The 14435-nt window shown below is 43.2% G+C and overlaps 1 protein-coding gene and 1 long non-coding RNA gene across 7 annotated transcripts in view; both read left to right on the forward strand.

The window, feature by feature from the left end:
- The window catches only part of LOC111248937 (PP2C-like domain-containing protein CG9801), a 61458-nt gene that overhangs the window by 38101 nt on the left and 8922 nt on the right, over positions 1-14435 (forward strand). For all 3 annotated transcript variants that reach the window (XM_022802072.2, XM_022802071.2, XM_086987520.1), the window contains one exon: positions 12949-13187. In XM_022802072.2, coding sequence (XP_022657807.1) covers positions 12949-13187 — 239 coding nt within the window. The remainder of the gene's footprint in view (positions 1-12948; positions 13188-14435) is intronic.
- LOC111248942 (uncharacterized) lies at positions 732-8715 on the forward strand. Of its 4 annotated transcripts, none has more exons than XR_002672729.2 (4): positions 732-3624; positions 4133-4423; positions 4840-5030; positions 8576-8690. It is a non-coding gene; the product is annotated as an uncharacterized LOC111248942 (long non-coding RNA). The 4 variants fall into 4 exon arrangements; XR_002672730.2 differs by lacking the exon at positions 8576-8690 and adding an exon at positions 7139-8562; XR_002672728.2 differs by lacking the exon at positions 4840-5030 and having other exon boundaries at positions 8576-8715.

The following is a 14435-nucleotide window of genomic DNA, read 5'->3' on the forward strand; positions in this document are numbered from 1 at the left end:
TGTTTTAGCGAATATGGGCAAACCCTTTCCCTGTTTCATGCCAAAATATGTACAGTGTGCCGTTTTCAACATGTACTTACCTATCCTTTGAATCGATATTATTGCCGGTGTTTTCTATGGTATATCTACATAGCTTTTTGTCGTTCCATATCGCCTGGGACCGGGCCAAAATAAGTCTGCGCGGCTAAACAAGCGTCGCAAGTGGTCGAGCCGGCCTGTTTCGCGGGTCATCTACCTGCCCAACTTTGTATGCGGTCGAATAGAACGATACTTTCTGTCAAAGGACAAGGTCGCTAAACATTTCCGTCCCGAATCGGTACTTCCGCTCCGGAGGAACGGTGCCGAGTCCGCATTAGGGCCCCTTTGTCTCTGCGGCTGTGTTTTAGATGATATAGGCCTATAGACCAACTTGGACAAGATTGATGTCTGCACTTCTTGGATTTCCACTACTTCTACTTCGGAATAACATTTAGCGTAGAGTATTATTTTTTATTTTTGCCCTTGCTTTGCTGCGCCTACAAGGTTCTTCGCTGATCGGTTTCGTTAAGCATTTTCAGGCCCTCAGATATTACAATACACGACTCCCATGCATTGTTCTCCGTGCGTTGCCTGCCACTCTAGGAAACTGTCGGCCTATGCGCCCGCCCGTACCACTTCTCATAAGATTTACTTCAGCGTCGCATCTGTAATGTAGGAGATTTTGTACACATCGCAAACGACGTATGTCCTTCTCTCAATATCCTAGTCTGCATATTCTGACATGTACGTTTGTCTGGTTCAGTATGCCTCTATAATTCTGACTCATCTCGTTATTGTTTGAGTACGTAAAATGGTTTGCCTTGCATAATTAGAGCTGCGTTTTCATAAGTGTGAAATGGCTCTAAGCAACACATTTTTCTCTAACTCTATCATCTGTTTGGTAAACGTTCGATGTCCATCGATGTTTTTCTATATTTTTCGATGCGTTCTATACGACTTGACGAGTGGGCGGCCCTTGTCTGGTTTTTCTGTTTGAATCTAAACGGACAAACAAATTTCTTCTCCGATAAGACCAAAGCAATAGCGGCGTCAGCGTACACGCGTTATTTCGGTAATCGCGACACGACATCAAACGGCTCTGACCGATTCTCTAACGACGATTCTTGCACAAAAACAACGAACCGGCTGACGGAAGAGACGCTGGCTCTAGGAATGCCGCCGGGACCGTCTACTGCGGCATTCCTGGTGCGGCATTGCCAATAGCTCAATGATGTATATCAATGCTAAATCTGGTGGAGAGCCGAAAATGGCCGAAGTTTCTCTCATTTCGCGAACGGCTGGTCTCACAAATACCAACGAGAAAATAGCCGATCGGCTAGCAGCGAAGGCACCCTGGGGGCGCTGCTGTAGCACAGTGTTACGGGCTACGGGATAAACAGAACAGAAAATAAAAGAGCCGATAACAATAGATACAACAACGACAACAACCTAATCTGAACGGTAGCGAAAGGAGTAATAATAATAACACAGGAAAATAGCGGAGGCCGGCCAATCCGTCGTGAGGCGCAGCGCTTGGAAACACATAGCAAAGAACATGTCAAGTCCAGGAGTGAATCTTACCTGCTAAACTTTCTTTTCGTGTTCAACGGGACGCGTCTCGCATTTATGGTTTTAATGTACATTTGGTTACAACGCGGACCTGTGCTGGGACAACGACGCTGAGCGGGTCGGACCGCGACTTGTGGACCGGGGACCGACCGTTTTTATTGCTAGTGTAATTAGTTAGTTATTAATAAACCCACTTATTAATAAAGTGGGTATTGTGTTTGCTTTCTTTTTTGCTACGAATAAAATAATTGTTTCATATCGTGACGTGTTAGTAGTCGAGGGTATGAATGTATAAGCCGGAAAATGTGGATTCTAAACGGCCACATAGATGTTCGCAGCTTTCCAGCGTTATTAATTAGCTTTATGTAGCTGACCTGTTGGCCAACATAAACGGATCGTCAGTGTGTATTTTTCTTGTAGAATAGCGGAAATAGGGGTTGCTACCTTTATTTTGTTGCGACGACTTCACCTGAATTTCCTATGTAGCATTGGCTGGTGGTTTACTCAGGGGTTCGGAATATAGTAAAGTTGTCGAGGACTGAACCGTTAATAGCAGCAAGCTACACTTGGTGAAAACTGGGTTTCTTTAGTGACTGGGCCAGTAGCCCGGGGTAGCAACCTGGTGAGAGGACTTCGACCAACTGATGAAAATCATCTTGTCATGATGATACCATTCTTCGCTTAATTCTATTGCGTCACTGTTTTCATCCCTTTCGGTCGATGTGGGAAACGGAGTCACTGCCTGTTGAACTCTGTCAGTGCAGGTCACTTTTTTTCTGCCAAGAAGTAAGAGTAGTCGGCTAGCTCAAAGGAAAGGTACACATTTGTAGAAACTGGCATCTCAACAAGCACGGCCAAAAGCCAAAAAGGGTTCGAGGGTCTAAGGCAGTGATAGAGTTATATACACAGAGATGTTTTATATACGAAAGATCAATGTCGACCACTAATGGTCAGCGTCCGTCATAGGAGAACGAAACGTTTTTAGAGATACTAGTTTTAGGTATGGTGGTGTGAAGATGTTCGCTGTCGAGGAAACGCGCGCCAGAACCCGACGAGCTCAAATCAATCATGACGCTCCTAGTTTGGCGATCAGCAGGAAGTTTTCCAATGAAAAAAAAAATTAGTGTTTTTTTCTTTCCCTGGACCAACAGGCTTGGAACATGTAGTATACTTCGTCTGCTTGAGGAAGCCGTCGCACAAAGGACCTCTATTAGCGGGCCACCTTTATTAAAGGCTTTATTAAAAGAAGTTCGAGATATCTTTTGAACTCGCTCCATACAGACAGACAGAGTTGGCTCTTCTTATGAACAATGGGTCGTTTCATAGGTTAATATTCTATCAGACACCGGCTATCTTTTACAAGCTCTTTGCCTTTTTTACCCCTGCGAACGGAAAATTTATCGCAAACGATGATTTCTCCAATAGTATCACGGTAAGGTTACTGATGAAGTGTTTGTAAATGTTTCTATGCGCGGCTATGCAATTTGTCGCTTCTATCTACCGCGACCACTATACTATGATTTTCCAAAGATATTAGTACATGTCCTTCTGTTCGAAGGGAGAAAAACGCCCTTCCTCAGATAACTCAGCAAACAAAGAAACTAAAAAAAAATGGAGTGTGTTATCTATATGTATATAAGAAAGAGCTACGCGGAGATGTCGTGAAGGAATGTGTAACGGAAATTCAATTTCAGTTGTATACAAAACTTCCTTCGATCGTCTTCTATACTCTGGGAGTGCTTAGGATTTCCTTAGCGATCGGAAGAATCTTAAGGAGTCGAAATAGGAGAGAGCTTTTAGCGAGTGTTCGTTCCTTTTTACGAATTATCCGCTTCAAATAACGAAACTGGAACCCATTGCTTATAGAGTGCGTTGTTCCTTGTCAATCGCCTACCGGTCGTGGGTTGGTACCAGATATTAGGTTTCTAGTATCCGCTCTCTAGTCTCTGTGAAGACAGACTGACCTGTTCGTATTGCAATGAATTCACTGGTCAGGGGCGGTTCTTCGAATGAAGCTTGGTGAGGAGTAGGTAATCGGTACGTGTGTTTTAACATATCGGTGAAACTACAAATTGGCGTTCTTTACATGACTTGATCTTTTTCCAAACACAAATGGTGTGCAGGACCGTTCTTGATCTGGCCATCATAAAAATGGGTTGCAGTGCATCAGCAGTGTTAATAATACCTACAGGTGGCTGTATGCTTTAAGCCATAATAGCGTGCAATATGTTTGACTACTTAGGTATCAGTCCGCTAATGTAAATGTTAGCGGAGCCATGATTGAACGATTGTTCTACAGCAGAAGATTTCTCATAGCGAACGTAACTCCCAAGTTAGCGCTTGAATGAAGATGTCGATTACCCTATTCCGAAGCAAGGCAGAATGTCTGCGTTCAAAAACATGATTTCGGTGTTGAAATGGGTTATATTCTGCATTTGTGTGATGTAAAATTTCGGTATCGTGCAGGCGATTTGAACCGTTACTTTTGCTTGTAACATATTATCCTTTTTTTTGTTTCGTGTTCTATATGTTAACTTTTTAACAGAAATTTACGTACGCTTCCGTCATTGAACCTAACAATGGTTTGATAGTCTTTTTCAAATAATGGCGCCAGCAATCGACCCTACAACCTTGTGTCGAGAAGGGTTCGTCCCCATGGACAAAAATCAAAGAGGTAAATGATTAGTACTGAGAAAGCGACGGTGGAACAGATTTAGATGCGGATGTATGCACGGATGATGATCACGGCACGATACCCGCCGGTGTAACTTTTCAATGAGAACACAATCGATTTAGTGAACCCGTGTTCAATTTCTGCCGGTCAACACGCTTTTCGGTAGGTATTCGAGAAGCAGAGACCACTAATCGATATTTAGTTACATAATTAGAGCTGCTAGAACATGTGTAAAGTGTGACGTTTGCAGCAGAAGGATCGAATTATGTGAAGTTACATATTTTAGATACTTGCTGCTCGACCATGAAAATGGTGCTGGTAGTGGGGCCTCTTCTAACCTTGGGCCACATTATACATTCGGCCGGGCTTGACGTAAACAGAAGCCGAGAGACCAGATGAAGGGTTGCTTGGCTGGCCCCTCATCTACTTGCGATACATCTTGGGATATTTTAGATTTAGGATGACTCGAAAACGGGATGCTGATGTAACACTAGTGCCACCACAAGTCTCCCGGTCCACTTCGGAAGAGTAACAATAATGTCCTGTTTTGCATCGCTTTTTATGTGTGCATGTGAAAGGTACCCGTACCTCTAGTAACAACTGTTCGTAGAGACGCTTCATTGGCCGTACCTCGTATTTTGGGCAAATACGGAACGAGGTTTTTTCATTTCGATTTATACATCCGAGTCAAAGTCTGCAAACGTACAGGGTTTTTGTCAAGCCATTGGTCCGCTGTGACCAAAAGGCCGTGTTCGACAATACCTGCAAGGTACGTATGCACATTGTTCCGACATTACCCTGTCCCTCAACGAATTATGCGACGTCTCACTTTATATTTCGTGTGTATATCAATTTCGATGAAAATTTTCCTTGCGGTTGCCTAATCCGATTGGACAAACTAGATGGCACCGCTGTTTCTATACAGAAGCGGTTGAACCACGCAGCTATTGTTCATCTGCAGGTCTAGTTCGAAGGCAGTTGTTTCTTTGCGAGATATTTGTAGTTTGTTTGTTTCGAATAATGTAGTGTAAAACTTAATCACCACAAGTCAAAAACAGCGTGAACGGTACTTTAACTAGGTTTAACCGTTGTATAGGTGTACGTTTTGGGCTTTTCTGTAGCCCATGTTGAACACATGTCGAGAAAGTTTTCGGAGAAAAAAGAACGTATTCTATATTCCATTAGCTTGTTTCGCACGCTTACGCTGCTGTCTGAGTATATTCATGACAGATCTGTCAATCCGATAAACTCCACCTACTAATGAAAGTACGTCCGCTCTCAGCAGCATGAGTTTGCTAATAATCGAAATTCAAGTTCTGTCCTGTCAAGATTTGGCAACTTGTATATACGTGAGCTATACAATCACTCGCACAAAACTCGTCCATCGGCGTGGCATTCACGTAGAGGTCGTAGCTGCACAATTGAAGCTCGTGTACACCCGTCTGGCAGGCTGTGCACAGATTCGTAACCATTTGCAATTATATATACTGCTAAGCCTGCTTTCTCAAGCCTGATCATGCGACGGATCAGTACGACGTGCGACGGATCAGTACGACGTCAAGTCGGCCCAGTGGTCGGCCAGTGGTAACGCTGTCAGGCCACCAAGTACGAATCAATATCAGAGGGAAATTTAGCGCGTTACTCATATCAGTCCGTTTCACCTTTCGTGAAAACTATTGTTTGTTCGTGAAAACTATTAATTGTTCCTATCAATTTTGTCATTTCATTGCTACCCAACTTGAGGCTGGCCATATTGCTTAGCCTACACTGCGCGCAGTAACATTAGATGACTATTACGGTGAGCGCCAACGGTGGCTATAAGCCGCGTACGGTGGCCGAGGACATCCCTGAGGTCAGCGACTTTCGCGTTCGCACTGTTGCACCGAACTGGGTTGGGTGGATCCCTTAAGCAGAGCTGGGTGAGTTCACGGCGACATAGACAGTAGCAAGGGCCATAGTAGCGTCATTCGCTACGTTCAACTGAACAAATATACACCCGGCGGTTTTCTGCTCCCAGCGGCAACGAAGGGACGATTGAACACGACCGCGTCGATGTCGGACCAGATGCGGAATTTAGCGTCGGTGGCTCCAGTCGCTGCCGGCTTCAGCTCTCCGATGCTGCCTTCCTTACACTTCACAATGTTATAGCTAGCGTAACGTTAACAGGATGCAAGCCGAGGCTCGACAGTTCCAGGTTGAAGGTGGTAAGCTTGCGCAATGCTCCCTGTATCCTCGTTTACGAAACGACAGTATCATTGGCTGGTTTTTATGGCATTACAACAGATTCGGCGTTCACACCCATTCCAGACTGTGCTTATTGCAGCGACGTTGGCACTATAACAGATGCTCTAGCCTGAACAGGACTCGTTCTTACTGGTGTTGTTGTAGTGGTAGCAATAGCGGCAATACACGAAACGTAGGGTTGTGTTGTTGTTAACGCTGGACAGCACTTGAAGGTCGGCTGTCGGATCAGCGAATCGTACTATATGATAAGCGTAGCGAAAAGTTTCGCTTAGTGTAAAAAGTAAGAAATACTAGGGGGCAATAGGCTGCGTATGTATAAATTTTGACCGTTTCTTATTGGACCTACTTGGAGACGTACCATTGTAGCACTGTAGTGCTAAAATAGTAGGACAAATTTATCCTGTAACGCGACCGCTCATTAATCGAGATCCTGCTACAACTAGTATGTCCATATCTAAACTAGCGTCAGGAGTATGCCTCTTGTCAGGACACAATTGAGCGAATCATCGTGAATAGTAAGCAAATTCATATAGATAATGGTGTGTATAAGCAATATTCTTTGACTTTTTTTTTTTTTTTTTATAAATAATGTCAAGCCTATTGTTGACTTTTTTCACCCATTTGTATCTGCAGGCATACCGGTTCCGAAAAAGTTGAAAACAGAAAACAAATATGGGGCTGGTTTATATGAAACTATGAGGAAGAAGCGTTGTACGGCGTGTCTATAATATGTCGACGCCAATGACCCCGATCATTCAACTGCCTACTCTATGGGCTTAGAGTAGGAACATCTTGGATTCTTCTCGTTAGAAAATGTCGTCCGCTAGAAAACGGACAACCATTACCTGCTGCTTCAATGCGAGTGATCTCTTGAAATTTAGTAAAAATTTCAGTAGAAAAAAAAAATTTTTTTTTTTTCAGTAGAAAAAAGCAGTAGAAAAGCTAGTCAAACTATTGATCTACAGAAGTAAAATTTGCTCTAGCTCTCTAGCTAGCTCACTAGACTCTACCTAAGTCTGGTGAGAATTGACCGTCGTCCGCGACATTCTATTCAGCTTAAACAAACTCTTACGTGAGATGGATTCGTTAAGGGTACTACCTATTTAATATACCACGACAAGAACTTGCTCTAAAAAGTTGCGTCTCAATGATAATACGATCTGCCATGTTAACCAGAGGTGACAACATTTCGGCATTTTGTAATTGTATCCTTTTCCATTATAAGCTTTTTCCCATACTCTTTGCATAGCCCAAATGTCCCTATTTTCTCTCGAACGTTTCTTTTTAACAATGTGTGTTGTCGACCAAGCATTCGTTAGGGAGCTGGTCCACAACTGCGGTATGAAGATCGCCGTCAGTCTCGTTACGCGTGTTAAGATACGGCGCTATGACAATCTTGACCAACCAGTGCCGGCGAAATCTTGCCTGACGTTTCGAAGCAGGCTTACGAGGTAATGCAGCGTCCTAGACGACCCCCTTAAGCTATATCCACCTAACGTCTTACGCAGCTGCGCCTGCTTTTGACCTGTGTTTAAGATCAGGTCTTGACGGAAGTGCAAAGCGAGCCTTTAAAAAGCAGGTGAGGGCTTAGAATTTTCCCGGGGAAAGTAATCGGCCATTCCTTTGTATGTCTGCTTCCCAAGAGTTCCTCAGCTCGTCCTGTTGCAGCTCGAAGCGTTGCTCGGAAAAACTAGCGGGGTAGTCCTGGATTGCAAATCTTCGTTGCACGCTGAACTAAGCGTATCCTTGCTCACAAACACAGCTCATTCCTTAATGACATTGTCATAAAAAGCAAAAAAAAAAAAAAAAAATCATCCTAAAAGTGCAAATATTTTAAAAGGCCGTGGATATTGAAAAGACTACTAAGAGACGAAATGGGAAAATCTATTGAAACATATCCAATCTCGCGTACCGTTTACACGCGGTGAACACATCTTGTTTTGCAATGCGGTAGTCTTTAGAATTTTTTTTTAGTAGAATTTAGAATTTTTATTCTCTTAATGGAAAGTAGATCCGAACGACTTGGAAGACATTTTCTTTGTCAGTTGAATGCAGATTGAATTTTTTTAGGTCGCAACGGAAGCTTCTCGTATATAGGAATCGACAAATCGGGCCGTTACGGCCAACGGTACGCGGAGGATGCGGGGCAAAGGCAGGCGCAAAGGGGTTCAGGAAGACTGCTGGAGTTTTCCATCCTCGCGTTCATCTTTATTGTCGCTATAAGGAAACATCTGTACTCGATGTAACTTCTTCTAAGTCCTCTGCTGGGCCATACATTCTATATGATATATGAATATATATATATGAATGTATATATAATTTAGTTGCCTAATTTGTAAGCCGGAGTGGCCTGCAAATGTAGCTGGCTTCTTTGTTATAATATCGTAGCAAAAAAAGGCCTGAAAGTGACTTACTAGCTGATCCATTTCGAAATTTAGAAATACGAACGCATCGGCCCGCTTTCATACTACGTACAACACAAACGATGCTATCGGATGTGCAGTAGGACATGACCCATCGATCGCGCAGCCCAGAATTTGATAGGAATTGGCGATTCTTGTCACTTCGTTGCAATGAATAAATCTCGTTCTTGCAATTACAGAAGCGATTTGTCAATATATCCTAAGGAAAAAGACACGTGGGCCATAGCGGAAAGTTGGTACGTTGGGCTGCGCAAATCATAGCTCGGCCGAACGGCAACGGGTCGTAAAAAGCTTTAGAGGGCACGAGCGATATCGACGATCCAAGGAGTTGCGCAAGCGAAAAGCATGGTAGAGGTGCTTTTACACAGATGGGAAACGCGTTATAAGCAATTTAACATGAATGAGTAACAATATAATATCAGCTATGGATGGGAATAATATTGTTTCATTAGATATCTTTCTTTCACACAAATCTGATTTGTTTATTGAGTGGCTTCCAATATGTGTGTGAATGATGGCTGTTCTTGTTTACTAATTCTCATGTAGACTTTTTTGTTTGCTGGCAGTGAAATATTGTATCCATTTGATTACCAGCAAACGAACTCCTTTATCGGTCTCCAGATACGAATATGGCAATCGACAATAGTACCCACCATAGCTGAGGGTACTACCCAATAGCACCTCTCTCGGAGTGCCTTCGGCATTTTTAATATGAAAAATAAATCTCCCTCGACTCCCTGAGCTTGTCGACAACAAATCCGAGCAACTATCCGAGTAGATTATCGTGTAATAAAGCTTACTTAGGAATTTCGTATATTCGTACGTATTATCCTAGACCATTTTCGCAGCTCTTTGACAACCTGATGAATACATACGTCCTTATAAATGGTTTCCGCGCAAAAAAGCCTATTTCCCCTCTAGTTAAAATTGAAGAAGTCGACTTCTTTGTGTGTGGACAGGACTACACTGTAACTATCAGTGGACTCTTCGGGGCTAACTCTGGTTGCATTTAGTTACGTTTTTTTTGCACGAAAAAGCCTGTTCTTTTATGTAAAAAACTTTTTAGCTAGTAAATTTCTGGAGTGCATTGGTCGAGGCAATCGACGACAATCGACTCAGCCATGGCGATTCTATGCATACTGAATAAATCAATCCTTTAGGACGATTACATCGTTCTGAGCAAATTAGGAAGAGTAGCGATTTCACCTCCATCGGTAGCTGATATAGACGTTTTCTGGAATAGGAATCAAACTGTCTGCCATAGTTGTCCTGTCAGTACCGACTCTGGAATAGCAATCCAACCAGCGACGTACAAACTAGAAGTCTATCTATCGGTACAACTTCTTCGTTGGACGATTCTGCGTGACTATTGGCTCAACACATAGGGCTTTCACATTAATCAAGAGGAAGACGACTTTCTAACGTAAACGTAGAACCTTTTAGTTGAAGTTCAACTTTTGTACGTAGTAGTAAAAAGTATTTTTGTAGTAAAAAAACAAGGCCCAGTACAGCTATAGAAGGATCATGCGCACTGTGATCGGGTAATATTCCATCCTGATACATATCAGCCTGAATAAAACGTAGGTCGCACATAAACCTGAATTTTCAAAAAAATGCTACCCTCCTTGGAGTCCTGCGCTCAACCGGAAAGCCGCTAGCATTCTGTGAACGCTAGCATAACATACTTTTCAGTTAAGGACAACTGAAAAGGCGGTTTTAGTTTTCCTTTCCGTTACGACAATTAACCGCGTGCCATTGGATGGAATCTAGCTGTTATCGAATCCATTGGAAAAGAATGTCTGCCATTAACTATTATTTTCACTTTCTCGCATTGTATGCATGTACCTCAGAAACCACCTGACATCTCTACACCCAGTTCGACTGGCCGTCCGCACAACGGCTGCGTAGTCTGACGTTAAATTAATGAATAGTTGTCCAAGGAGACGGGATGATGCATCCTTTTATAACGCTTTGTACGGCTGTGATTCACTCTAGCTGGCGAACACAACTAAGAATTTGACCTGTCTTTCTATTGAGCTCGTGCAAACTTCGTCCTTCGTTTGGTCGGCCAGCCGGGCGGTGCACTGACTAGGAACGTCGATGTGACCTTCAAAAACCTCGTGGACGTGGTGGGAGCTAACCCAGGTCGACCATTGAGTCTGGGGAGCATGGGATAAAATTGGGCCTTTAGGGAATATAAACAAAGCACAGAGCGGAAGTTTGACGGTGGTTGGAATCTAGCAGCGCATTAGAAGTCTTAACGGAGGATAACGCCGCTTATTATAATGAGGCGGCTGACACCAAACAGGGAAACACGTGTCATTAGAGTAAGAACATACCCGTTACATAGCTTATTGTGCTTAACGGGTATTCATATGCAAATTGTACATATGTGCCATACGAGTGGCCGAGTGTGCGGTAATTGTATCGGACAACTTCTATTACATCCTTGTGCCTTAAATAGGACATAAAGTATGGCATTCAGCTCAATAATAAGTAGATATTGAAATAAAAAGAGTCACCACTTGCAGTTTATTGTGCTCAGGACATTTTGAAGACCGTTTTTATTGTCTCGCATTCTTAGATTGAACGAACGAGAGTTGAGCTTACTGTCGAAATTCGCAGTGACGGAACCAGTTACTCACGACAGGGTCTAAAAGGAGAGCGAAGTATCGAAAGTGTCCCATTGTACTGGTAGAAAGGCTGGCTTCGATAAGCTGCGCGCTCTCGCTGTCTGTGTAATATAATGCGTCTGGAGCGATGAAAATGCCGGTGGATCCGTATTCCAGAACAGACTTCATTCCTCTCCTTCGTTCCCTCCCCACGAAACGTTGATCATCCTGTACTAATTACTTGTTAGTATGGCATCGATGGCGATCGTTGGGATTACAGGAACCCTAATTAGCGGCAAAAGTATAAGCCGTATGACTTTTTAGTAGTGCTCTGGCCGAGAGTAAACGTTGCTATAGCAGTCGGATCGTGCTTGAGCATCATCGCATTCCCCAATGATGGCGGAGTTTCGGTTTGCCTCAAAGAGAGTTGCAGAGGCAGGCAGGTCTGCTGCGTGGACGAACCATCTTCGCCAGCATCGCCGTATATGACTTTCAAATGAATTGTTGAGTCTTTCGAAGTTACACGGAGTTTCCCGTGTGAGAGTGATAATGCACTGAGACAATACCTTTAGATGACAATACCTTTCAGATGTACTTTTGTACTTATACACTTTAGCACGAGTATACGTGAGTGTCAAAGCGTGGTGATAGATGACGCCAGAAGTTGGTCAGTAGATCTGCGACAAGCTGATGATCTGCGGGGATTGAGGCCGTTACCGTTTGCCACCTGATCAAGAAAATTGCAGATCTGTGTTCTAAACGGCGGATAGCAGTCGAAGTCGCAGTTGACTGGTTTTGAAAGCAGGCACTTCCCGACCCTCTGAAAATATCTGGACGGGGACTGAACGCTTGATGAAGACATGCCTATAATTTCGACCATACATATAGATGTATACGTACGTTGCACTGTGTGTACGCAGTAGTAGTAGTAATATAGAACTGCAAAATTGACGGGTTGCTACTCGAATATTGAGCTTTATGCTCTAGATTAGGACGTTAAATAACGCGTTTCAAGTTCGACGATCGGTACCTAAGCCGTTAGATACCGCACTAAACGGCTAACTTACAGCATAAAAAAGTTGAGCCGTAGATGCAATTTATTTATTATTATTACTGGGCAATTTATGGATCGGCACATACGTATCCCCATTGTTTGTTAATCTATCTTCTTGATAAATCCAGCTGAGCATTTGCATTCGGCATAGCACAATTGTTATTATTAATGGAGCAACAATTTTAGTTGTTTCTGGATTACTAAAAATTGATAGAGTTATTTCGATAGCATTATCCCGGCCTTCGTTGAAGTTCTGTAAAGCCCACGTGTTGTTTAGAGTCAATGAAACGTCAACCAAAAACGTTGAGGTTCGTCCTTTCTCTCAGGTATTTTCCTATTTTCTATTTCCTCTAGGGCATTGTTCGGTGAAGCTCACAGCGTGTCCTCGACCCTCGACGTGTTCGCCTGCCTTCTCCGCTCGTTTGAGGCAGCTCACCATCTCATCTTGCAAAAAAAGGGTCTCCTGACGACGCTCTGCGCCTGCGTCGTCTGTCCATTAGAGGGTGGACGATTCGCCGTTTGCGTCTGCAACGTTGGAGACTCGTTTGCCTACATCTTTAGCGAAAAACATGGAGTTCGAGAAGTTACACTGGGTATGCAATGTCAACGTAACAATAAGCTTGTTATTTTTGTTTGCTATTTGTCTTAACACTGACCTATGTTTCCGAAATCCATTTGATGTTGGGCTCTATTGTAACTTTGTAATGAGTTTTGTGCGATTCCAGCGCCAACCGGAAAACTTATCAATCAGAAGTGTTATTATAGTTTTCTAAGACTAGACTATCCTACGTTAATACCCGGTGGGGCCGATAAGCAAAATGAATCTTAATTTAAACTTACGAAAAAGTTAGTATAAAGGACTATTGAGAGTGACGGTTCCTATTAAACAAAGCTTTGATTCCAGGCTAATTGTGCGTTTTCGTAACTAGATAATTTCGTTCGGCAACGAAATACAGAGAGTCAGTTAAGTTGTTAGTAAATAACAACTGAGGTAGGATAGCTAGTGTAGGACATCTACGAGTAAACACATATGCGAACCCCATAATTCATTTCTAGTCTATTTTACGAGCACAGTATAAACACATTATCATATGCTGTTCTTGGGAGATGCGTGAACAGTAAACAAGCAAACGAGTGCAACGGTTTAGCGACTTCCGATATCAAAGGCGTAAAACGGTCGGCTGTTGTTGCCTGCCGGTCGCAGTTGTTCCTCGAAGCCCGAGGCGCGTTCGCTTACATTATCGATACGCAGGTTGTTCGGCAGCAACCAAGACATATCACGTTTTCTACAGCACGTCGTGGTACTAAAGGCGAGTTCCCGTTTACGTCACCTAGGCGTTACACGACCGTCAAGGCAGATTGAAATGAATCTTTCATGGCGTATTACTTTTACTGAGCTAACTTACATTCCTAAGATGCACGCCGATGCATCCTGACTCTTTTGAGTACCCAGTCTATAGAGTACGTTTCTATATGAACTCGTAATTGAACGCATTACCTGTGGACCATATCTATGACACGATGCTGTTCCAGGATAGCCGTTCGTTGTACGGTCTGCTCTAATCGATACCATCGTTATCTGTAGTTGAATTCATCAATATATTGCAACTGCTGTAACCATGAGCCATGTTGACAATATATTTAGCATTGTAACCACACGAGCTTTTCGCGATTCAACAACTATGCACTCGTTTTCGATTACATTAGAAGATTGTAATATTGTTGGGTACTTCAGTCGACCAGCTTCCGCTTCTGTCTATTCTCCCAGTAAGCGAATATTGTTGGGTACTTCAGTCGACCAGCTTCCGCTTCTGTCTATTCTCCCAGTAAGCGGGACGCAC

This window comes from Varroa destructor, unplaced genomic scaffold, assembly GCF_002443255.2.
Source record: "Varroa destructor unplaced genomic scaffold, Vdes_3.0 BEIS01000004.1, whole genome shotgun sequence".
NCBI lineage: Eukaryota > Metazoa > Arthropoda > Arachnida > Mesostigmata > Varroidae > Varroa > Varroa destructor.